Source organism: Saccoglossus kowalevskii, chromosome 6, assembly GCF_978046115.1.
Source record: "Saccoglossus kowalevskii chromosome 6, keSacKowa6.1, whole genome shotgun sequence".
Classification (NCBI taxonomy): Eukaryota; Metazoa; Hemichordata; class Enteropneusta; family Harrimaniidae; genus Saccoglossus; species Saccoglossus kowalevskii.
The window spans coordinates 12,679,785-12,706,330 of NC_140646.1; the positions used below are offsets into that span (position 1 = coordinate 12,679,785).

A 26,546-nucleotide genomic window follows, 5' to 3' on the forward strand; every position below is an offset into this window, starting at 1 on the left:
ACTGCAGTGAAACACAGCTTTTCCTAACACACAGGCTTGTTAGACGGCTTTAGCGAAACCATGCGATTCAAACGAATTGCTGCTCTATACTCCATATTTTTAGATCAGACATGCACATACTAGTTCGTAAAAACTATGACAAACAACATCATATTGACCAACTGAATTGGCTGGTTCAAATTATGTCACAGTGCACTGACCAATTAGATTGGCTGGTTCAAATTATGTCACAGTGCACTGACCAATTGGATTGGCTGGTTCAAATTACGTCACAGTGCACAGACCAATTAGATTGGCTGGTTCAAATTATGTCACAGTGCACTGACCAATTAGATTGGCCGGTTCAAATTATGTCACAGTGCACTGACCAATTAGATTGGCCGGTTCAAATTATGTCACAGTGCACTGACCAATTAGATTGGCTGGTTCAAATTATGTCACAGTGCACTGACCAATTGGATTGGCTGGTTCAAATTATGTCACAGTGCACTGACCAATTAGATTGGCTGGTTCAAATTATGTCACAGTGCACTGACCAATTAGATTGGCTGGTTCAAATTACGTCACAGTGCACTGACCAATTAGATTGGCAGATTCCTGCTGAACAATATCACAGGAGGTTGTCATCTAAATTCTAGTGACTGATGAGAATATGGTACATCTACCGGTTACAGAGAACTTACAAAATAGTCGTTGTATTTGAATGTATTGGTTACAATATTTATGTTCATTATTATGGTATGTGTGGTGGAACATAAAGTACTTTAGGGTTCAAAATATGGTTTCTAATTGTCTACGTCGTTGACTCTGGTTCCTATTTCAGTAAATAAGAAGAGAAAGGAAATGACACATACAGCCGAACCACGAAACTCAAATCCACTGATATGCACTTTGCTGATTTGGTTATGGTACACATTAGATTGTTTTGAATGGGGGTTGGTAAGTGCAGAGAAAAAAACATCAACTTTACACTATTCTCATAGGAAAATACACTGAGAATTTGCATAGGCGAATTGACTAACTGCTTGCGTTTTGACTGAACAGTTGCCCTTTGAATCTTGTTGGCTACACCTTGTGACCACGTCCACTCTGGGTGAGCCTATATTGAAGTGGGGGACATGGAATGCTTTTAAGTAGCCTGGCACATCTCCGGGAATCTCCATTTCAAAGTTGATTTGCTGTATTACGCGAGTAGTGATAATGTAAATGAAGTTAACAATTACCAAATTGGTAGCCAAGTACAAACAAATTTCAAAAAAATGTGATTTTGTGTACAAGTAATAATAAGATGAATGTTATTACTGGTGGTTCAATGAAATTTACTATGTGAAGACACCTTGAATATGCCTTGAAACTAAATAAGGGGAAAAACAGCTTTTACAGCCAAACATTAGCCCAACAGCTAATTTGACCGCATTCATCATTTCTGCATGGGAAATCCCTGGCACATGAACACCTCAAGACGTGAAGAACATTGAACACTTTCCAACGAGTATTTGAGATCAAAATTGCCAACTGTAAGGATGTCAATGATTAGCTTCTGAAAATGTGATAATTGTCCTTTCACTGTTTTCATAATGGAGCTTAAAAGAAATGGTTTCACTCAATGACCGAAGTCGTTCTAATTTATTTGAACCCACCATCCTCTAAAATTTAATATTTATATTCCACTACATAAAATCATATGCCCCATACTGTAGTATAGATCTGGCCAGAGAGGGCGTGATCACAAGTCGGCTATCTCCAGCGAAATTCAAAAGCAACTGTTTAGACAAAACCCAAGCAGTTAGCCAATTTGCAAGTAAATTTGAAAATAGGCTGCTCCAATACTTCTGAGACTTGCTGTAAAATAGGACTTAATTTGACCATAGTCACACCTCACATAAGCGCATGTGTCACCAATAGACCCAATATGGTATCATATTCATGACAGAAATTGCATAACTAAAATTGTTACTTCCATGCACAAACACATATATTTATTCTTTAATATTAAAAATTAGGTTTTATTCCATGATAAAAAAATTGTAAATCTAGTAAATATACAAAGATAGAAGATGCCATTTATAATATTATGCTAGATTAATTACAATAAATGTTAGATTAATTACAATAAATTTTAACAGTACAGACACATACACGCATACATATATATACAAGAATCTACAGTATAGTGCGTTGTGCTGTATATTTACATCCACCATAAATTACAATATATGCAAATAAATTAAATGATTTATAGATTATGCTGGAGATCACTGAATGCCTTGCTAAACTTCTTGATTTTAGCTTCAGTCGTTTTTTTATTATTTTCCATCTCGATTAGTAACTGACGCATTTCATCTTCAACATCAAAAACCTGAGGTTAAAAAAACAAAAAATAAACAGTCTGGAATGAGTATTGGTATGCAAGAGACAGTTATTTACTGTGATTGGTCAATGATACATAGTAATTGTTGCACTGGACCAATGAACAACAGGTTCTCAATGCACAGACTCAATGCCACTGGCTGAGAATCATTCACTAATGAATGTAACTGTAGAGGAATCTTGGTTAAGGTTCATATATAAGCGGTTTTGCTCAACCAGGCCTTGTTGATGCAAGGATAGATTAAATTATCATTATGGCTAATTTTGATAGGAACATGGGTACAGCCCTGTCACATTGACTAAAACATTGCTTCTGTTACAAAATGTACATGTACAGTCATCAAGTCAGCCTTTGATTTTCTGTTCATTGCTAAGATCTTGCACATTGCATGTAAGGCGCAGACTGAACATCTGCTGCAAAAATCAAATGATTTGTCTTTGAAGTCAAATTTCGTTTTTTATAACTCAATGTCGAAAGGCTGATCTTTGAGATGGAAATAATGTGTTTAGATACACTTACTTCATCAAAATTGACCATCATCAAATGTATGCAAATGTGTATAGCACACATAAAGCATGGAAATACTGGTATCCCTCAAAATACCCTACACGACAGTCAATACAATGCTAGTACATTTGTTCAATTTCGTGCATAATGCAAATCTCGCAGTGAAAGAGAAATGGTCTATTTGCACATAAAAAAAAGTGAGGAGATATAACACTGCCATTCAATGATGGGAAGTTTTTTTTTTTCATGACAGGTTGGTGGTAATAGCCATCATATGTCCACTGTTTTTAATTTTCATAGTTTGATGATTTAAGAGCATTGAATTTTTGTTAATGCTCCTCTGACATGTCTGCCGTTTACTGAAAATTGAGAATAGTGACACAACTAGATGTACAACCACGGTGAACTTTAACAACAAACTTGTTTCTTACTCTTTGATTTGCCTGATTTATTTCCTCCTGTTTTTCAATTTGGAGCTGTTCTATTTGATCTTTGTGGCTATGCTGGGCTGCTTCTAGCTGTTTACGGAATGCATCATCTATGGATCGAAGTCTCTCTGCAGCAGCCCTGTAGTGACAAAGAGATAAATATATTAACACACTGACAGTAGACTTGCATACAAAAAGTCGGGTTACTGTTTAACCTGACTTTATTTTATTGAGAAAACAACAACAAATAAACAATATGCAAGTCCACACTGACAGCTATAGACTGCCAATAGACCTTGCTTGCAAACAGCCATCGAGAGCTCGCTGAAACCAAGAGTCAGGTGACTTGTTTTTGCCCCCAAATAGTGTTGCATCTTCTGCTGATATACATAACCATGGTATTTGGATCAGGAGATGTGATGACGGGGAGACTGGGGCACTATTTGAGGGGCAAAGCAAGCTGTGTCGTTCTCTCGCTGTCAACGAGATCTCAGCAGGCAATTGTACATGAGGTAGATTTCATAGCAAAACACATGTTCGGTAATCAGACAAGTAATAATATCATCCAAACATCTTACTGACTATCAACATTAAGCAATTTTCAACAAGTCTCAGAGTTATTGGGGCAGCAAGTTGGTATTTAAACTAGCTTGTGAATTTGCTGGTAGTTTGGAATGTGAATTATTCTAGAATTGACAGTGTTAGTTGATTGCAATGCATCGAGTCTGGGATTCACCTTATCAAGGGTGATTTGAAACATTGCACTATCATCAACATCAAGCTGGGTGACCATAATTAATTTAAATTTCACGTAAATTTGAAAAATATATAAAATCCAACTATTTGTTTAAATCTGGCAATGTGAAGGCATTGTCTGTCCCCTGCTGCAATATAGATTCGTCTAGAGTAGGAGTGACCACCACTCGGTGTCATCGAGTTTGAAAAGCCAAACATGAGGGATATATAGTTGATAATATTTGCTAATCGTTGTTCTAAGTGACTATTCAAAATAGCTTGACGCTTCGAGCCATATCGATAGCATAGAAGAAAATGTTTAAATGTATAGTTGGAACGTAAGGACAACAACTATAAAATGGAATCACAGATTCCACAATAGAACATACATGTATATATGTGCACTAGGTATTAAAAGTACAGGGAATATTATCTGTTATATATCATATTTATCGGTCCGAGCATGCATGCTCATTCATTCATTCATTCATTTATTTACAACCATGAGGGATATCACTGCGGACAGCAATGTGTTGAAATTGAAATAGAACACCTACTTTTCTGCTGAGACAGCATTGTCTCTTTCTTTGGTCAATTTCTTCTCTTTCTCGTCATAATTTTCTTTGACTTTTTTGACCTGCGCTTCCAATGTACCAATCAATTCAGCTCGATCTTTCCATTTCTTGTCCAGTGATCTATATAACATAAAAAAATAATTCATGTTTAATCTTTCAAGATCTTGAAAAAACGAACCGAATGCTGTCACTGGGTTTCGCGCACTGCATCATGAGAAGGTGTTTTTTGCCTCAAACTTTTAAGAATGTAATTTCCACTGAATTTCATCGCTGTTACCTTACCCAAGCATTTTATAATGTATAGCATAAAATGCATCAGCTGTGGAAATGCCTCCAAGGCTGTATGGTATTAAGAAATTGAGGATTAACTATCACCAGTTCCACTTGGATAATTACTTATCAAGGTCAAGGTGTTCAATGACACTTAACACTTGTTATCACATAGCTGATCCACTGCACCAAAATGAATACAACCAGTACGTGACTTACTGATGAGCTTTTCTACTCTCATCCAATTCAATCTGTGTATCTGCCAGCTGTTGTTTTAATCCTTCTTTTCTTTCTGTTAGTCTTTCCACACTATCCTGGAGATCCTGGTTGGTTATCTTCTCCTCAGACAGCTGCTCCTCCAAAGACTTCTGCATTTTTAAAGAGTCGTCCCTCGCTTCTTTGATCTCTGCATCCCTTTCAATAAGACCCTGTTAATAACACGACAAGATTATCCTTTGTAGTGCAACTAGAAGTACTAGTAATACTAAACACTGTCTTCTTACAGTGTAGATTCTCCTAGTTCAGTTGTCATAATGAATATGACAAAGGGTCTACTTTTAAAGAAAAGATTTTGAGTGGAAACAATATTAGTAATTACCTCTTTTAACTTTTTAATAGTTTCAGTCTGATCTTCTATCATTTTGCATTTAATTCTCAGCGCGTCTTGATCTCTTTCTTGTTGTTTCTTGAGAGACGACACCTCAGCAGCGAGAGCATCGACTCTGGCATCAAGACGACCTCTGTCCTGAGCTAGCGATGCACCTGGAATGCATACAATAGTTGGGAGTACAGTGTGCTTGATATGAATTATTCAGTGCGGTATGATATTGTTGTCACAAAGCAGAAAAGGATCATAAACACTGGTGATCACACCTTGTGACGCCAAGTCACAGCGGATACATCGCAGTACATTCCTGGACTTGGATTCACTGTGAGCTTATCGGTACGAAATTTGGGTAGACTAAAAGCAGTACCTCATCAGGGTTATTTAAATGCCACTTTTAGAATGTAATGATACCAGTGTATTAAACTACTTTTCTTTGACATAAAATAAAAAAGATGTATCAAATTCACAAAGACACAGAGCAAGTGTGAGTGAATTACGGATTAAAGGAAACACATTATGACACACAATAGAAAGATATCTCCAAGTAACAACTGAGCATGTCAGGCGTACTTTCTCCAAAGTATAGAGTGTATGCATACTTTCCTCATGTGACATCTGAGCAAGAAGCAGCTGCTACATTATGTATGGCACTCAGATGTCATTTCACAAATAGTATAAGCATATGCTCAGTTTGTACAAGACATATTAAAGTTATCTGATTTATGTGTTGACAGTCATTGTGATGAGTTGATAGCTTTGAATTCAAACACTGGTTAAAACTTGGAGATAAATAAATCTACAATTCAGTCAGAATCATTCACATAAAGCAGGATTTGTAGTGAGGGAAATCATTTTGTCTTTGTCTAACCTTGTTGTGCCAATTCTTGACTCCATAGTCTTTTCTCAACTCTTAGTCCTTCAATGAGTGATTCCTGTGCTGTGATCTGAGCTTGTAACTTAGTCTTTTCTTGTTTCAACATTTCCATCTGTACCATTCGTCTCCTAGCTTCATCTAAATGAGCTTCAACTGTCTGCAGGCGTTCCTGGCAACAGGGAAAAAAAACAACTTCAGTTTATTCCCTCCTGAGAATTTTTAAATTATGCAGATAGAGGGCAGAATCTAGGTAACATGCCGGAATAGGCTGAATAAATTAACTGACCTCAAAATATTGAAGTGTCACACCAGCTTATCGGTAGTTTCAATCTCAGAGTTATGACACTGATACAGAAATGAAGTACTGTATTTACTGAAAGTGCACAATAGCCCCAAATCATATTTATTGTACGGTATGCTGAATCATCAAAAAACGATTTTGACTATTGACACAAGTCTGTCATTTATGTAAGTACAGCACTACTACAGCAAATACACTATGAAATGCATTGAACATAAAAAAAAAAAATGATCAAACTGTCACACAATTGTATCATTTTTAGGGAATACTATTATAGTTCAGATACCTTGGCTTCAGCAAGTGCTTCTTGCTTTGATCGAGACAATTCTGATAATCGTCCCTTCTGTTCCTTTACCATCTGTAAAAAGAAAACAAACTATTGGTCCTTTGTTGAATATCATTCTTACTTACACAAACATAAACATGCAGTAAAGGTTTTGTGAAAACATACACGTATACTGACTGAAGAAATTGGGTTCAGTGAAGAAAGGAAAGCCAACCTGATTCTTGTAGCTTTGCTTGTCAACTCACATTTGTTCTGTATGCTAAGCTTAAGTTAAATACTATTAAAAATATACTCCACAATATCTTTATTTCTCTCACATCCTTCTCAATAATCACATTACTCTACTTCCTATCCTCCTCATAATTCCTCTCTGAATCACTCTTCATCTTCCATCCCTGATTCCATCTTGCTTGTCAAGCTCTCATTCACAAAGTTTTGACTTCTCTCAAATTTGTACATTGCCTTGGCTCCATGTTTCTTTGATAGGCACCTACATTTTGTAGTGAGCTGCACATTTGGCTCTCAAACTGTGACCCTTAATCCCAGCGAGGTATGACGTATGTAGCAATTATTATTATTTGATATGACTAATTTTTTCTTATACATGTACGTGGGTCATTCAGCTTGTCTATTTCTAATTATTATTTGTCAACGTTCATTGTGCCAAATGTGCAGGGACTTTACCTTTCACAGAACAAAAATGAGGAATATGCAAATTAGCTATTTAATATGCACACACAGTAGCTAAAATAAGTAAAATGTGTATGGAAAGGCTGGATGAGGAATATGCAAATTAGCCATTTAATATGTGCACACACAGTAGCTAAAAATAAGTAAAATGTATGGACAGGCCGGATGAGGAATTCTTGCAAGACTATGTCAAAAGACACTCACTGATGTCAACTCAGTCACCAATGCGGAACATTTCTGTTCTTTGTCGTGTAGTGTCACCATGGCTTGCTTGTGCTGAGCTGATTCTTCAGAGACTTTTTCAAACGCTTCTTGAACCTAAAAAGTAAGACATTTGGTAAAAAACACTGACAGCATGGAATATATTAACCTAAGAACTATGACAACAAATGAGTAGTCACCTTTTACAGTGACAAATGTGTCATCTTGTCAAAAATAACCAATTTTTTTTCAATTATAAATAAAACTTAGAGAGCAAAATGGCCGCCAGGAACTTACTGGAACACAAGAGCTACAAAACTTGTTTTTTGTTCCTCAAATAATGTCAAAAATCTCTCTCTTGTCATCACGGCCACAGTCACGTGACTCATGTGTCTAAGGTCCATTGCAATTTTTTAAAGCGTGTATCAGTATCAAATAGTCTGTACAAAATGGCTGTCAGAGTGAATCTCAACTTTCTTCACCTTTCACAGAATAAAAGCCAGACAATTTTGTACAAATTTTTTAAAAAAATATTATGTCTATTTGTTTGAAAATGAACTGATAGAAAAGTATATAAAAATATATGAAATATTGAACTAAAATATTGGTGTGAAAAATTAGGAACTCCAAAGTGTTAAATGGAAATCATCATAAAACATCTCCTTTCATCAGAACCTAAAAGTAAAATAGACAATACTAACTTCTTTAAATCTGTTGGCCTCAATCTGTAAAGCCAATCTGAATTCATCTTCCAAGTCTGCGTATTGATGAGTTAATACATCAACCCTGCACAAAGAAAACATATAAAGTCATTAGTCCATGCATGCCGCTTTTTTCCACTTTTTGGTTTGTAGATTACATCAGGTGAACACCATTTCCATTGTTTTTAGGTTTCCATGGAAACGGTGAGATGTGTTAAATTACACAATGAACTTAATATTGAAGTCTGGACTTAAAAATAATCTAACAAAAAGTACTGTGCTTGTAAATCTTTTGATTCAGGAAAAACAGAATGATCAAATAATCGTAATATTACCAATAAATCACTGTGCATTATCAAGATTTTAATACAACGCATCTATACATTATGTACTTGTAGCCAGTATTAGAAGCATTTGGGCAACAAGTTAGCAAACCAATCCTAGCAAGTTTCACATAAAAACTCACTAATTAATGAAGCAGATGGCCTACCAGACTTGTCCGTATCTATAAGTGGCCACACCCACTCTGAACCAATCCATATTGCAACAGATGATGCAATGCCACTCGACCCTGATGAACCTTAGAGACTATAATATATTACACAAACAGTTTTGTACATTTTCATTATGTCACACTCATCTGTTGAGTAAAACCTTATAAACTTGTAAGCAATATTGTTTACAGATTGATTGGTAGTGGCAGAAAGAAGGCCCATGTCTCATCGCTGTATCTTTTTCAATAGTCAAAGTCAAGGCCATCTGCTTTATTGAGCAAATTAATGAGCACATTTGCAAACTTGCTACTCTAATACCGCCAAGACTTGAAATGAAAAATAAACCAGACTAATTTTTCTAGAACTGTAAAAAAACTGCAATTAGCTGACATGTAAAAATTGAAAACAGGACTAACAAAAATTTGGGTTCATTGCTTTTAAAAACTACCTTTGAGGTAATTCTTATTGTAAATATTAATGGATGAATCTGATTCTTTTTTCAAACAAAGAAGATTTTTAAGTCAGTTTCAGCTTGTTTGGATTTAGCTAAAATTGGAAAACAAAAGAAATTTGATTTCACAAAATAGAGGGCAGTGTAGAATCTTTAAATTGTAAATATATAAACTAATAATGCAATTTTGACGAAGTTATAGAACTTAAAGCGGGGGAGTTGTCACCTGCACATGCGTCAGGTGGCCATGGCGTGTCATTGTTTACAAACAAGCGTCTACCCATGAGCCTTTGCATTTTTAGCATGTGTTGTTATCGTCACCTGGGACTCAATACCAGTGTGTGCGCAGGTGACGACCCTTCCGCTTTTAAATCTCACTCAAGTGAAAAAAAATTACATTGTTATTGTTTGCTAAATTATTCGTTATTAAATTAGCTAGAATAGTATACTAGCTAAAACGTTTTGCAGCACACAAGTATACACAACAGAATAGACATGTTCTCACTTTTCTTTGTACAGCCTGACATCCAACTCATGCTTCTCTCGCTCTGAATTAACAGCTTTAGTGAGGACATCTTGAAGTTCTCTACTTTCCAGACTGTATTTATTTTTCATATTGTGTCTGCAAAAAAACAAAATTTCATGAGATTCCAGTGAATGACAGTAGTGCTGTGGTTGTTAAAGTTAAAATTCTACCTGAGGTGAAACACCAAGAGTTGACCTCTACCCAGGGTGAATTACCACAGACTAAACAGAAGGACCAAATCCACTGGCTGAGATTTGATCACTAATTGATTTGGCTTTAGGAAAAACTAATGTCCACAAGTGCTAGATTGACTGAAGCTGATTGACAGAGTGATAGTTCACTGAATGCAATTATGCTATTATGATGGGAACCTGGTTATGCAGTCCTACACACAACAGATTGTTGAGTGATAGTACTGAGCTGACAGTACCTGTGATCCTGTTCTCTCGACGCTAACAGTTCTTGCAGTTGTTGTATTTTGCCTTCATGTTTTTTCACCATGTTTCGAAGTAAATCTACTTCTCGACTGGCGGCAACAGCTTTCATCTGGTAGTCCTGTGTTTTCTTTCGCTAATTTATAAATGAACAGATAAGTTAAATAACTTGGCATAAAATGTAAGTTGTGGAATGTATAAGAGAACTTATTTACTTAAACTAAAAAAACCCGAGAAACCTGAAAAAGTTAATTTTCAAATATTTCTTGGAAGACCTTGTTGATTATGATATTCTAGTACTTGTATTTGACCATTCATCATCAATACATCTATTGCAACGATGACTGGAGAATTACTACACAACCTCATAGATACAGGTAGACTTTGATATATAATTAATACTGTGTAATAATTTGTCTTATGCAGTCTGGTAAATTACTACATAGATGGATTTTGATACAAATTTGGATTTTGGAATACCATATACAAGTATGCTTACCTCATGTGCTAACTGTTCTATTTTCTCACTTTCTATCTTAGTTGCCGTGGTTTCCATGGCTCTCAGTGCCTTTCTCTGCGACTCTTCCGAATCTTGAGAGGATTCAAGTTTTTCGGTCAATTTACTGACACGTTCCTGATACAAATAAGCAATCACATGAAATCATTATTAACTAAAGCAGTACATGTATGAACAATATCCAAGGTATTCTGTGGGTGGCTATGTAAGCTATAAAAGCTTAAAAGACAATGTTGGCATATTTATGTATTTAGTTTTGTCAATTCTTGGAATACTCACCTCTAATTCAGAAACAAGTTTCTCAAGTCTATTTTTCTCTTCTCTTTCTCTCACAAGTGCCTGTTTCAGCCTTGTTGATGTCTCAATAGCCACGTCTTGTACTTCTCTTTGCTCACTACCTGTATTAATGACGATTACATAATAAATATTCTGGGTCATTCCAGTTGAATGTAATAAGCTAGGAATAATATCAAGTTTTTTTTTATATTTTCCTCTTTGAGGAATGCACCTAGGCTGGCAGGGAGAGATAATACATGCAGTGAAATCTTAAATAGGAACTACTCAGTAAAAGAAGGAACCCATTTACCCTACCCCAGTATTAAATATTATCCCTGCATAATGTGAAACAAGAGTCACGTGTAAATGCCACGCATAGAAAAGTATTATAAAAACATTGTTGTAGTTCAGTGTTATTATTTTGTGCACACAACTCCCACTCCCACCCCTCAACAAGTAACTGACTAATGGCTGGGTGTAATTATTGCTGTAAACTGCTTTTAATGTCACAAGCGAAAAATTATGAATAACCGCCAAATTATGTAGCTACATTTTACATCTCAGTAGGATCTTTATTAGGACAGCGAACCACAGTGACCTATCATGAATTGCGTCCCTACAAAGGACGTTGAATTACCACATCACGAAAATACATGTAGTTAACAACGAATAGGACAGTAAATTCTTGAAGACTTGCCTTTTGACTGGATTTCTTTAATATGATCCACTAACTTTCTGGCAGCTTGCTCGGCTTTCCATCTTCTTTCACGCTCATTATCCAGCTCCTGCATCAAACACTAGAAAACAGTAGGAATAGTTTGACAATCTGTTCTTTGCAACACAATGCACTATTCCTTGATAAATACTACAAAGATTATTATGTTACCTCAATATAAGTGTAAGACTTAGATTTTTAGATTTGAAATAGCTCCACTGTTTTTATAAAGTGTCTTTCTCAAAACAAAATTGATAAATGTTCTGTAAGATGAGACATAGACCATTTGCCATGGTTATTAGTGTTCCCACCATGTTATTGCCATATCACAACCACAATAGTTTCTTTGATTGTTGCCATGGCAATTACAATTGTTATCATCTTGTTACAATGTATCAAAGCAATTGAGATAGTAGTTTTCAAGAGGAAGTCGAAAGAAGAATTGTTGACGAACGAACAGCTCCACACTGTCATTTTCAATGACTCTGAGTAATTTATCATATTATGTAATACGTAATGACGACTATCGTAAAATACATTATTAGTCGTACTATCTTTCATGTGTCAAGACATTTTTGATGGAATAGACTGCCTTTCCATTTTGGGTTTTAGATGACCTATATATATATATAGTATATGCGGATAAATAAATCTATCTTATAAATATTCACCAGTTTGTCTTCATCATCTTGTACAGTTGTTGGTCTTCTTGTTTGTTGTTCACCAGCACTGGGAGGGGAACTGGACACTTGTGTTGAGTTAGAGCTGCAAAAAACAACAGTATGAATATAAGAAACATGATTTGTAAATGAACTACACCAGACATCCAGTACATTTCCTAATTGTTTCATTACCAGACAATAATAGCACAAAGCAGGCATGTCTTGAAAAAAGGTAATCCAATGGTTTTCTTCGTTACAAAAATTGATAAACAATATTGATTTCTCACTAGAATGATTTATTAAGAACAAATATAAAGTTGTCATCAGGGCTCACATCTGAGGGGGAACAACCACAAAATATAAAAAATATAAGTTATCAAACAAAATTACATATTATCAAATTTCTGGAGAAGAAATGTACCGGTAACTGAATAAACAAGTGACAAACTCAAAAATTTTGAAAAATACTTCCATGTGTTGAATTTAAAACAAAAAATTTCAATGACAAAATTGAGAACTAGTAATCACAAATAGATAGAAAAAGGGAGGCATACAGTGATATTTAATAACAAGCAGCCTATCGGCTGAGATAGCTCCGCTGTTAGCAATGCACATTTCAATTAAAGAAGTGAAGACATCATTAGAAAATGAACAATATGAATAGTATCAAAGCAATCGGACTTACAGTTTTTAACAAGAAGTCGAAAATATCACTTTTTACCAAAAATTACAAAAATATTCACCAAAATAAATTCATTAGAGAATTGAAGATATCATCACAAAACGAACAAATCTGAGAGAGGTCCACATGTAGTACCTATATATGTAATATCAAAGCAATCGGACTTACAGTTTTCAACAAGAAGTCGAAAATATCACTTTTTACCAAAAATGACAAAAATATTCACCAAAAATTAGAGAATTGAAGATATCATCACAAAATGAACAAATCTGAGAGAGGTCCACATGTAGTACCTATATATGTAATATCAAAGCAATTGGACTTGCGGTTTTTAACAAGAAGTCGAAAATATCAGTTTTTACCAAAAATGACAAAAATATTCACCAAAATTAGAGAATTAAAGATATCATTACAAAATGAACAAATCTGAGAGAGGTCCACATGTAGTACCTATATATGTAATATCAAAGCAATTGCACTTGCGGTTTTTAACAAGAAGTCGAAAATATCAGTTCTTACCAAAAATGACAAAAATATTCACCAAAATTAGAGAATTAAAGATATCATTACAAAATGAACAAATCTGAGAGAGGTCCACATGTAGTACCTATATATGTAATATCAAAGCAATTGCACTTGCGGTTTTTAACAAGAAGTCGAAAATATCAGTTTTTACCAAAAATGACAAAAATATTCACCAAAATTAGAGAATTGAAGATATCATCACGAAATGAACAAATCTGAGAGAGGTCCACATGTAGTACCTATATATGTAGTATCAAAGCAATTGGACTTGCGGTTTTTAACAAGAAGTCAAAAATATCAGTTTTTACCAAAAATGACAAAAATATTCACCAAAATTAAAGAATTAAAGATATCATTACAAAATTAACAAATCTGAGAGAGGTCCACACGTAGTACCTATAGATGTAATATCAAAGCAATTGCACTTGCGGTTTTTAACAAGAAGTCGAAAATATCAGTTTTTACCAAAAATGACAAAAATATTCACCAAAATTAGAGAATTAAAGATATCAACATGAAATGAACAAACCTAAGAGAGGTCTACCCAAGGTACATATACACCAAGTATCAAAGCATTTAGGCTTGTAGTTTTCAAGAAGACGTCGAAAAAGTAAAACATTGACACGGACGACGACGGATATGATAAGCTCCGCTCGACAAAGTCGACAGCGGAGCTAAAAATAGCATTTGCAGACAATGTATACAGAATGAAATAGAAGATGAACTGCACATTGTTATGATACAAGTATATGCTCTCAAATTTAGTTTCTTTATGAATTTAAAAAAGCTTTAATAATAAAAAAATTGACAACTATATTCATAACTCATTTCAATCAAGAAATGAAAATGCCATCTGATATGCAACACTTACTTCATCCCATTACCAACTTTCTTTTTTTTTATACATGTAGTATCGTAAAATCTGTATTAGAAGCTGCATCCCTAATAGAAGTCGCACCCATTCTTTTTGAACAATTTGGATTAAAAAATTCATCATTTCTCATATGTGTAATTGCTCAAATAGAAGCCACATCCCCTCTGTTGTATTGTACCATTTCCATAAAGTCGTGGCTTCTAAAACAGATTTTACAGTAGTAGTTATCATAACTAATCTTTATTGCTATTAACTGATAGAAACTGTGTATCTCTAATGATGCAATAAAATTACTACTATTATTATTATACATTGTTTGGATTCCCAATTAACATGGTACACAATAATGAGTACAAAATACTTACCTTCCTTTTGGCCTGGCTGTTTTGACAGGTTTGGCGGGAACTGTTTTCTTTTGATGACTGTGGGTTGGTATTCTACTAGTCCGCAGTTTCTTTCCTTTTGTATCACTTGGCTTGGAGCTTTCATCGGTGCTCACATCTGAAGGGAACAACCAAGAAATTTACAATCAAACCTGACCACCTGTTACAGCACTTCATTTCATTATTACAAAACACCAACCATATTATTCTGAGCTAAGATGTTCACAATAATTGAGTGATTTTTATATAGATAACAAGGGACCTGTCAGACAATATTAGCAATCAGACAAGTAGTTTTCAAAAAGCACTAATATTTTTATTTTGTTTTACCAAAATTATTCACTAAAATTATGTCATTTTTACAAATCTGATAGAAGTATGATTTCCTACCTACATAATAAGTATCAAAGCAATTTCACAGGCATTTTTCAAGAAGTCAAAAATATTTTTTTTTTACCAAAAAAAGACAAAAATATTCACTAAAAATAAAGCATTGGTGATAATGTCAAAAAATAAACGAATTGGAATGAGGTCACCCCAAGGCACACCAAATATAGAAGCAATTTAGTGGTTCTCAAGTTGAGGCCAGACGATGGTTATTCAGTCATACCAATAGACCCACCTCAACAGACTGTAGAGCTAATTAAAAGCTGACTATAATGAAATTATAAAACAGGGCAAGATGAAAGTTCAAGCAAAAATCATCCCTGGCCAACTGCATCAAAATGGTACAATTTGCTCTGATAAATGAAACTGGAGTCCAAATTTGGAAGGGGGGGGGGGTATTAGATATTGTACTCTCTTAAACCATCAGTGGGACTTGTTAATGTATGCATGTTCGGGGGCCTCAGAAGTGAAGTGCCTCAGAATTTTTCTCAAGCACTTAAGCTCTCGCTAAGTATTGTTTTCATCAGCCTACATGTGATATCAATTAACCAATGACAGCAGGCTATTACATTTTAGTATTTTTGAAGACAGAATCATGATGTTTGTTAGATCTATCAAACCCAATGAATCAGAATATGAATATATATGAAAACACGTACAAATATATAGAGTTATAAAGCTGCCTTGGGTTTAATTTTACCTCTTTGGGCAGCAAGCAAGTTCTTTTTTCTGTTTGATATATATCGATGTCTTGAGTCCTCTGGTGAAGAAATACTTTCAGTTGTGTCTGTTTCTCCACCTTTTCCTCGCTGTAATAGAAAGAAAACATTACCATGGTGATTATAATACGCATGTTATCATTCGCTATCCAGTATCAAAACTGAGAAATATCTTTGTGATTCGGAACTTTCTCAAACAGAAACATTTGCAACAATCAATTTTTTGTTATAACCCATCCAATCAAATAAGTTTGAATCCTAAAATATGACATATATATATATATACACCCTGTTATTCATGCTACTAGTAAAACGAATACTGTATGTGTGATACAGGATGTGATTGAACCAGCCTTGGTGAGGTATGGAAAAACAGACAAAACAAATTATCTGACCTTGTTATTATCATCTTTGACACAGAGGAACTGTGCAAGCTCCTGCTCAAGCTTTTCAATCCTGACTTCGTGGTCTGTTGTAACTTTTTTCTCAGGGATAGGTTTACTCTATAATGAAAAATATATTAATTACATAAAGCAATTAAAAGATTTATATTGTTACTGCATTTGCTAATCGTGTTAGTTCTCTACAACATATATTCAAAACAGAATACAAACAATTTAAAGAATAAAGGCGAATAAACATGTGTAAAAAAAGACAATTTCAAAACCAAGCTGTGATTATAAGTACATGTACTGTAAATGCATTAATTATTCACTGGGTTTTAATTTCGCTATTCCGCTGATAATTAAAATCCACTAAATTAAATCTACATAAACATGTAAAATAACAATAAAACTCGTTTTCTTGACAAATTCATGAAATTAAAACATAGTGAATAAGCTCAAAACATCAAAATATTGAAATTAAATGTCAGTGAAAATAAATGGTTTACAGTATAGTCTACAGTGTATGTGTTAAATACAGTGCCATTATTCTAATACAAATATTCAAATAAAGAAATTGTCATCTTTGATTCAAATATGACAACTACCTTAAATCTTGGAGACATTCTCGTTGCTTTGATTCTTATTTCCATGTCTTCTTGATCTGTTGTTGAACTTTGGTCCGTGGAAACACATCCTCTTTGGCGAAACTGTTGCAGCGCTTCATCAATTTTAGGAAAAGCCAATGGAAGTAAATTATCCTGTAGGATTTATAGAAGTGGTTTATGACAAAATGAGATAACATTTATTTTTAATAGGAGAAAGAATGGTTATAAATTATACAATCCTGTTTCTAATGACATCATGAGCAGCAGACGTTGTTTTCAGTCAGACTGTGCGAATTCATAATTTGTGATAACATTTATTAATATACATCTGTCACCGTAAGGCCATAAGTTACAGCGTGTTGCAGCCCCCAGGGTTTGAACAGATCTTCATACAAAGAAGTTTGCTGATTCTGTTCTAAACTTTTAGTATTTTGCCATTTCAATGATGTATCCCTGGATGGAAAAGATTTATAATACTAGTAATAAGGTGCGTGTTGGTCATTACTCTCGCTGTACTGTCTTCGTGCATACTTTTTGGTATCCTCGTAATAACCAAATATTATTACCATACATCATTTCCTAGACTGGCGCAGTCGGGCGATTAATATGTTTTTGTAGTTTAAAAAAAATAAAAAAAATAATGAAATGGAGGTGTTAGTGCGAAATCACCCCGACTGGTTTATTCTGCAGGAAATTCATTGCTATTAAATATTCATGAATGCAGATATTATAATGAGGTGGGCGCGGAAATACGTGCATGATGAGGTCAACATGGTAAAGGTCACACTGCAGACCCAACATGGCGGCATGTTGAAATTTGAGTTTGTCGTAGTCGCCGTTTCTAATTCATCACAATGTGTAAAAAAGTAACTCGTACTAGTCGTAGAATTAAAACAAGCAGCCTCTCGACTGAGATAGCTCCGCTGTTAGCAATGCACATTTCAATTAAACAACAGAAGATATCATTAGAAAATTAACAATATGCATAGTATTAATGCAATGGGACTTGCTGTTTTCAACAAGGATTCAAAAATATCATTTTTCACCATAAATGATTGTGGTTTTTAACAAGAAGAAAATATCACTTTTTACCAAAAATGACAAAAATATTCACCAAAATTAGAGAATTAAAGATATCATTACAAAATGAATAAATCTGAGAGAGGTCCACATGTAGTACCTATATATGTAATATCAAAGTAATTGGACTTGCGGTTTTTAACAAAAAGTTGAAAATATCACTTTTTACCAAAAATGACAAAAATATTCATTAAAATTAGAGAACTAAAGATATCATTACAAAATGAACAAATCTGAGAGAGATCCACATGTAGTACCTATATATGTAATATCAAAGCAATTGGACTTGCGTTTTTTAACAAGAAGTCGAAAATATCACTTTTTACCAAAAATGACAAAAATATTCATTAAAATTAGAGAACTAAAGATATCATTACAAAATGAACAAATCTGAGAGAGATCCACATGTAGTACCTATATATGTAATATCAAAGCAATTGGACTTGCGGTTTTTAACAAGAAGTCGAAAATATCACTTTTTACCAAAAATTACAAAAATATTCACCAAAATTAGAGAATTGAAGATATGATCATGAAATGAACAAATCTGAGAGAGGTCTAGCCAAGGTACATATACACCAAGTATCGAAACATTCAGGCTTGTAGTTTTCAAGAAGAAGTCGAAAAAGTAAAACATTGACACGGACGACGACAGACAATCACTCATATGAAAAGCTCTGCTCGACAAAGTCGACAGCGGAGCTAAAAATTGGCTGCTACAATCAGCCAACGTCTTCTCGGTCAGAGGTCAGTTGAAGAGATGTTGTGATTGGCTTAGATGATTGTTGATTAGAACACTCATTAACCTAATTACCAGTTGAAAAATCGACAGGTTCCTGCAGTGTCGATAGATGGCCATGCAGAATAAACCAGTCGGGGTTATTTCACAGTTATAGGGGATTTCGCGCTAACACCTCCATTTCGCAAAATTGTTTATTTTATTTAAACTACAAAAACAAATTAATCGCCCCGACTGCACCAGTCTAATCATTTCCCTGCAGCTTCAAATCCAGTTTCAATGACATTATTCTGCTGCTAAATGTGCGGTTCATCACTAAGACAGCAAAATATGCAGTGAAATATGCCTTTTCATAACAATACCAAATACGGCGGGTATTAAATGTATAGAAGTGTGCTACAAAGAGTTGACAAGCTGTATAATCTGTTTAATTTTACAGAAAATTATTCACCAGTCAATGTTGTTTAGGTTGCCTAATGGCTACCTAGATATATTTCTTAAGGGCCATCACATACATTTAACAGCAATGGTGACCAAAAAGATTGTAATCTAGAATAGTGATAAATATTACAGGTTTTGAGGATTACATCGCATTTATAAAAATGAAGCGCACACAATACATCCAATACTGATAAACAATACAACATTCAAGGGATAATTGTGCAGATCCTATCTGCATTGTTTCTACCTGTTTATCACTTGAGTCGAGGTATTCCAGATAGTCTTCAAGGCCTAAAAGAACAAAATTCAATGCATTGTAAGCAGGTGAATATTTTACTTATACAGTAGGTATAATTCAACACATACATGAGTACGGCTCCAGAGATAAACTATTTTATACTACCGGTAATATAAAACACTGATTTTTCAATAACTTATGAATACAAATTTTAGACGAAGCAAGCGCCTCGTATTTCCTAATTGCACACCATTCCCAAGAGTTTAGACAACCATATTTAACTTTTCACCACTTGCCCAAATTTTTCTGCACTTTTTTCTTATATTCTTCAATATTTATGGAATTGAACCCTAATTTTGGAACCCACAAACAAAATTAGAGTCAATTTTCAGTTTTTACTCAAAAAATTTGGCTATTTTTGTCCCAATCTTTTGAAGGAAAGTGCAGACTATAAACAGAACTATTTTGTGAATTTGTGATGAAAAGAGGGAACTGGTGGTGAAAAGGCTAAACTACATTTCTACAGCTTTCGCAGACCATAGTGTACATGCAAATTATATTCTGAAACAGGGTTTGAACTTCACAGTGGTATTAAAAAGAATTGATAAGACACAAAATAAGTTTGTCTCTGTGCCTTTCAAAAAATACTGATATTCCCATGGGTATTCCTATATGATAAGGCAATGTTATCAAATTTGAACCTTGAAACTAGATGTCCTCTCAACTCTCAACAAGTTCAAGTTCAATCCGGATTTCTATTATGTATTACCTGGAATATCTGATAAACCACTGTCTCCATTAGCAACCTCACCATTTCTGTCTAAGCCATCTAATATCTCTAACTGAGGCACAGAATTAATAACACCGGAACGATATCCTGTGAAATATGAATTGTTAAGACATGAAGGTTTAATTAGTTGTAACAGACATTATGTATCATACATTGGTATTATGATGGGGACTGAGATAATGCTGATTATCATTTGAGGATACATACCTGGTAATTGACATACTGGATTACCTCTCCCATCATGCATCAGTGTCAGGTGACTTAAACGGATACAGCCAACTACGCACTCCACAAGATGGTTGACAGATTGTATGTGATTGCCATGGAGATTAAGGTGAGTCAGTTGATAGTTTGGTCCATGCAGTTCCACTAAGCCGCTGAGATCGGAAATCTGATTATAGGAGAGGTTCAGTTTCTTTAAGGATCTGAAAGGCAAATGGTGTGCATGTTACAACTACATGTATGTATGTATGTATATATCTTGGTAGCAGGATTTTATAATTTCACAATCTCCATAGCACATGAAGTACCTATACATGTAATATCAAAGCAATTGGACTCGCGGTTTTCAACAAGAAGTTGAAAATATCACTTTTTACCAAAAATTACAAAAATATTCATCAAAATTAGAGAATTGAAGATGTCGACACAAAATCAACAAATCTGACAGAGGTCCACCTGATGTGCCTACATATACGATATCAAAGCAATCAGAATAGCAGTTTTTGAGAAGTCGAAAATATAATTTTTTACCAAAAATGACAAAAATATTCATCAAAATTATAGAAATGAAGATATCATCACAAAATGAATAAATCTGAGAGAAGTCCACTCAAGGTACCTACATATTAAGTATCAAAGCATTTGAGCTAAAAGTTTTCAAGAAGAAGTCGAAAATAGCATTTTTGACCAAAAATGACAAAAATATTGGCTATAAATAAGACAATTGAACATATCCACACAAAATGAACAAATCTGAGAGAGAACCACCCAAGATACCTTCCTAGAAAGTTTCACAGCTATACAGTGAGTTTGTGGTTTTTAAGAAGAAGTCGAAAATGTAAAGTTGACGACGGCGACGACGACGATGGACAATCAGTAATACTATAAGCTCCGCTCGACTTCGTAGACAGCGGAGCTAATAAATAAACAAATTATTAACCTAATAAATGTCCGATTAAAATCCGATGTAGGTATTGGCTTTATTTATCTATTTTTTATTGCTTGTTTTCTTTATTATGACAATCGTTGTAACTTGCTGTTATTAAGTTTTTATTACATATTTTCTCAGTTGTTGAAGCCTATACCTACATTGGGTTTTAATCAGATTGGGTAACTACCAGTTACTGCATAAAAATTAAAAGATATCTGGCTGGGCAACATGCAACATGGTCCTTCGATATGTCACTCACCCGAGGGCAGAAAGTCCCTTAATAACACATATTCTATTACAGGATACATTAAGAGTCTTCAGGGAATGCAAACTCTCTAATCCTTCAAGCTCTGTGATCTGATTGGAGGACAGATCAAGATGTTTCAACGTCCTGAGATGGTGAAGATTTTCGATTTTTGTGATGTGATTATAATGGAGGTTCAATGTCTGCACGTGGCCACCGAGGGGGACATCTCGCAGACTGTAAATATTAGCATCAATCAAAACAACTTCATGAGGTGTGTTTAGGTCCACGATGTCTTCTGATAAGCCAGTCAATTTAACAGCTAAGCCTTTTCTTTCCATCTTTGTGAGCGCACCTGTCACAGAGAAAATAATAACAAACTTTTATGTAACAGTCGTAAATATTAATCCTAAGAACCATGTTTTTAGGAAAAATTTTTGACGACATCTGAAATAGCAATAATTCCCTTGTTCCAGTGTATACATAGTGAAGGAGAGAGTACATCACCTAACTTGAGGAAGTTTGCTACCATTACAAAAAATTCTTAAATTCCATCAAGAGAGTTTGGGTTACTGTAATTTTCAAAAATCTTAAATGAAAATACATGTATATGATCACCGAACTAAGTTTTCCACAAAACGACTTTGAATATTGGTCAAAATTCTTTGCAATTGGTTTTTATGACAGAAACGTTCAATCATATCATATATAATGTATCTGAACAATTTGTTTGGTGACCTATGTTAAAAAATGATTTGTAGTGTTATGAGGGCTATATATGACTGTCACGAAAAATCAGAGAATTTTGAATATTTGTTTACTGTAAAATACTTTATTTTCGCTTGGAATTAATTTTCGCTATTTTTGCTGAAGGAATGATTCAGTGAAAATAAAATCTAGCGAATATACATTTTTTCCTATATTTTACAAAAATTTTTACTCGCCAAAAATCAATTGAAAATAAAATCCATACAAAACACCCAAAATGCCTTTTCAGCGAAAATTAATTCCAGCTAAAATAAAGTACTCTACAGTAAATTATCCATGAAATAATGTGTTTACATGGAATTCTATGGAAAATGTTTTAAAATGGCCGATTTTTAGATTATTTTGCATGTTTTCTTGGAAACACATCCTTCTTTCTTCGTAAAAATGTTAAACATGAATGACCTGCATGTATGTAATTTTTGAATGATTTACTGTGATCAATTTTTTACATGTTTTATGATAGTGAACTACCTTAAGTAGTATGTATAGTCATACATATACTAAAGAAATGAAAAAAAGCCTAATTATTCAGCTCTTTATCTTCGCATACTATTTTACTGATAGCTAAATTTTATAACAGTATCGTGTATGTATCATTCCAGTAAACCTGCATGAGTCACTTGTAATTTAAACATCAATACAACTTTTATCAAACTTGGGATATTGTCGGCTCACCTGTCTAGCATTTCTTATTCGCAAGTGGTCGACAATATCCTGAAATTCCTGATGTTTGATAAAAGTAGTTTTATGTCTTTATGTTACAAATGACTGTGACCCTAGGTTTTATATTAGCCTTCATGGGTTTGGATATAAATGTGATAGTTATATACAATGTATATATAAAATATCTTTTTGAAATGTAGTCTTGTACTCCATTGGCTAATATCACTGATTTTTCGTCAGTTATTTATATTAATTGGTTCCCCAGGCATCTCTAATAAATAAATCTTATTGGTCAATAACTCAAGTTCAAATTTCTGTTCTTTGTCACATGATGTCAATCCATTTTTGACAAATACTAGTATATCACTTCACACTTTCTTCTGTGTTTTCATATTAGCACCCACTTTACGCGATAAATACCTCCAAGCATTTTCTTCTAAATGTCTAGTACAAAGTACTTGATTTGATTCAGGGACACATCGTTTCACTGCTTCTTCATTCGTCTGACCCAGTAATAATATTTGAAAACTGTGTCGCGTTAATGTCCCCTGATAGCTTGCATTGAAGATGTGAAAAAAAATCGATGATATGTCGTATAAAGTCCGTCCCAGGATAGGTAAATAGCAGCTAGCATAATTGGACAATTATTTGTCCCTTTCCTGATTAGATTATTGTCAGTGATGATAGACTAGAGTGGTTGCAAAACAAGGTCCGAGGTTAAATGTCCTGTCAATTCCAAGAACGCTAAGATGTGTCGTCGTCGGTGTACAAAATTGTTGAATGTCTTTAAGATTTTCTTTCAGGTAAAGTATTACGGATGCTGGCTTTCCTTTTGCCTGTACAATTTCATGAATTTCAGACAAGAGTGATTCGATGACATATGCTACATTTTTTCTGTAGTGTTCGTTATCTGGTCGATTGCGTCTCATAGCAAAGTACTTTGCATATTTAACTTGTTTCAAATCCCTTAGGGCACAAGTTGACCCATCAAGAGCCATTTCTTCATATATGTGGTGTGTTGGTTTTTCTTTAATCATGTCATTGAGCCATTGTTTCAAGTTGCGAGATGTTCGTACGTATTCAGCAGTATTTTTTTTGCTGTTCCCGTGAGGCACAGAAATTTTTGGATATTTGCCAATGTATTCAACAACTGCAGTTTTTTAATATTGGTCTACTACATGCACAGTTCAAATGCGTTTTTTAAATGCTGGCTCTCGTTTTAGCAAAATGTAATACTGTTTGTTTCCAACTGGTTGGGCGTCGTCGGGAACACGTTTGCCTTTTATGTCCTTCACATATTGTCTGTTTTTTTGTCAACATAAATCAAATTTTCCCCGCATACAATGTAATGATGTGTTTTGCAAGAAGCTTTATTAGACAAAGTTCCACAGTCATCGATGTAAAAAGCTTGTTGTCCCTTTGCTTGCCTCGTATTATTGTCCTCATTATCAATCACAAATAAAATGTACTCCTTATACCCAATGTTATTGTCTTGCCACATGGTCGCTCATTTTGAAAAACTTTTAGCATTTTTAGCTGAGTATAGTTTTGATCAGTCGAATTTCACTCTTGAATAGCCGAATATCGGTCCTGGGCAGTCCCATTTCGACCCGGGCAGTAATTTTTAGGACTGTTACCGCAACTGCATGCACTTTAGCAAACAGTGCAGACTACGCTGTCCTTACTGATTGTCTGATTTTAATCCGCTGTTAATGACAATTTAATTTAATGTTAATGTCAGTATTAAATAGTTAAAATTTCTTTTCATTTTAAATACCTTCTCCTTTATATTATTAATATTATCACTTTTATTTAATGATATTTTATCTACTCGTTCACGATGTCATGCGTTATTATGTCCTTAATTTATGAAAGGTGCTCGGTTTACTCATTGACAAATCGAAACATAACAAACATATGTTTTATTGTTAAAACAAGTACTTTGCTATAAATGGTTGATTTTTGTGTGGTTTTTTGGCGAATAAAATTCCGCTAATAACTGAACCCGGAACAAGTGTTGACACGACTTTTTTGGTGCATCGATCGGTCATCGATCACGATCGGACCAAACACAATCTCTGTAAACTGAAAGAAACTACTGTTATAAAAACAGTGACATGGTTGTATAAAAAAACTTACCTCAAACGAATGGGCTGAATTAGTAGAGCCCGGAAAAGTAAACACACGATTTCTGCAATTTCCAAACAACTATTTCAAAAATGGCGCCGTCGTTTGTTCGCTGTTAGTTTCCTCCTTCACCGATTAAATTATTTTGCCTTTAATACTTTTGCAGTGGGAAATGTGAAATATAACTGACCGAGACAATTTGTCATGAGAACTAATAAAGAATTCAACAGAATGCAACTATATGTTAACGGTTAAAAAAAAATGACTTGCCAAAAATGAAATTGAAAAACTTACGTTTTGAACAGAGAGGGCGCTTTCGCATTCGGTACCCACTAACAAGAAGAACAGAATGAAAAAATGTATTTCTTCTTCAATAGTATACATATTTTAAAATTGTCGTCTATGGTCGTGTGTATCTACCTATTTTAGTATTATGGGTGCGTGTCCTAAATTTGCCTAACCATATTCGGTGTTTAAAATTTGTAAATGGTAACAATAGTTTTTTTTTTTTCAAACAGTTGTTCATAGTTTACTTTTCTTTTTTTGTAGTTTATTTTCGCCAAGTTCAATGTTTGTCTGTTTTAAATTGTTTGTTATTACATTATTTTCATTCTTAGTGTTCATTCTTGGCTAAATAATTCCCTTGTTAATTTATGGCTAATTATATGTTTTTCGCAAAAATATTTTAGAAGTTCGCATATCCGCGAAAAAACAAAAAAACAAAAACAAAAAAAGGTGTACTTTTTAAAAGACGTTCAGCTACTTATAGTTCAAGTGAGGAGGATACGACAAGAAGAAAGTGTGTTGACTGCGAGAAACCTTGTTGTTGTTGTTGTTGTTGTTGTTGTTGTTGTTGTTGTTGTTGTTGTGAAAGTTCACCCTGAACCAAAACACATCAAGAGCAGAGACGTCCGAACAGTACGAGAAGACAGCGTATCTTCTTGGCAATTGTCTATATGATTTGTTTACTAGAAACTTTATGTTTATTAATTTTCTTTTCCTTTATTAATTAATTATAGGATTATAGTTTCCGCTTTAACTCCAAAGCATCTCTCAATTTCAGTGAATTTATTCGCAAATACAGCATGCAAAAGAATTACAAAGTGAATTGCGCCCTCTCT

The 26,546-nt window shown here is 34.3% G+C and overlaps 1 protein-coding gene across 1 annotated transcript; it reads right to left on the reverse strand.

The window, feature by feature from the left end:
* Positions 1–1,978: 1,978 nt before the first annotated feature.
* LOC100371307 (leucine-rich repeat and coiled-coil domain-containing protein 1-like) lies at positions 1,979–25,524 on the reverse strand. Its single transcript, XM_085500065.1, has 24 exons — positions 25,438–25,524; positions 21,883–22,222; positions 20,678–20,895; positions 20,450–20,557; positions 19,690–19,733; positions 17,183–17,335; positions 16,587–16,694; positions 16,173–16,281; positions 15,068–15,203; positions 12,631–12,724; positions 11,942–12,041; positions 11,248–11,366; positions 10,951–11,085; positions 10,448–10,587; positions 9,997–10,113; positions 8,547–8,631; positions 7,849–7,962; positions 6,955–7,026; positions 6,362–6,536; positions 5,485–5,648; positions 5,106–5,314; positions 4,599–4,736; positions 3,310–3,445; positions 1,979–2,359 (listed from the first exon to the last, which is right to left on the reverse strand). Exons 2-24 carry the CDS (start codon positions 22,206–22,208, stop codon positions 2,237–2,239), a joined length of 3,123 nt encoding a protein of 1,040 aa, XP_085356191.1. The 5' UTR covers positions 22,209–22,222; positions 25,438–25,524; the 3' UTR covers positions 1,979–2,236.
* Between the last annotated feature and the right edge of the window lie 1,022 nt (positions 25,525–26,546).

Excerpts from the sequence above, each read along its gene's own strand:
- LOC100371307 (XM_085500065.1), bottom strand. The coding sequence starts at position 22,208 with ATGGAAAGAAAAGGCTTAGCTGTTAAATTGACTGGCTTATCAGAAGAC. Across the intron at positions 15,204-16,172 it reads CTTGCTTGCTGCCCAAAGAG|ATGTGAGCACCGATGAAAGC; the intron begins GTAAAATTAAAC and ends TGTTCCCTTCAG. Across the intron at positions 11,086-11,247 it reads AACTTGTTTCTGAATTAGAG|GAACGTGTCAGTAAATTGAC; the intron begins GTGAGTATTCCA and ends TATTTGTATCAG.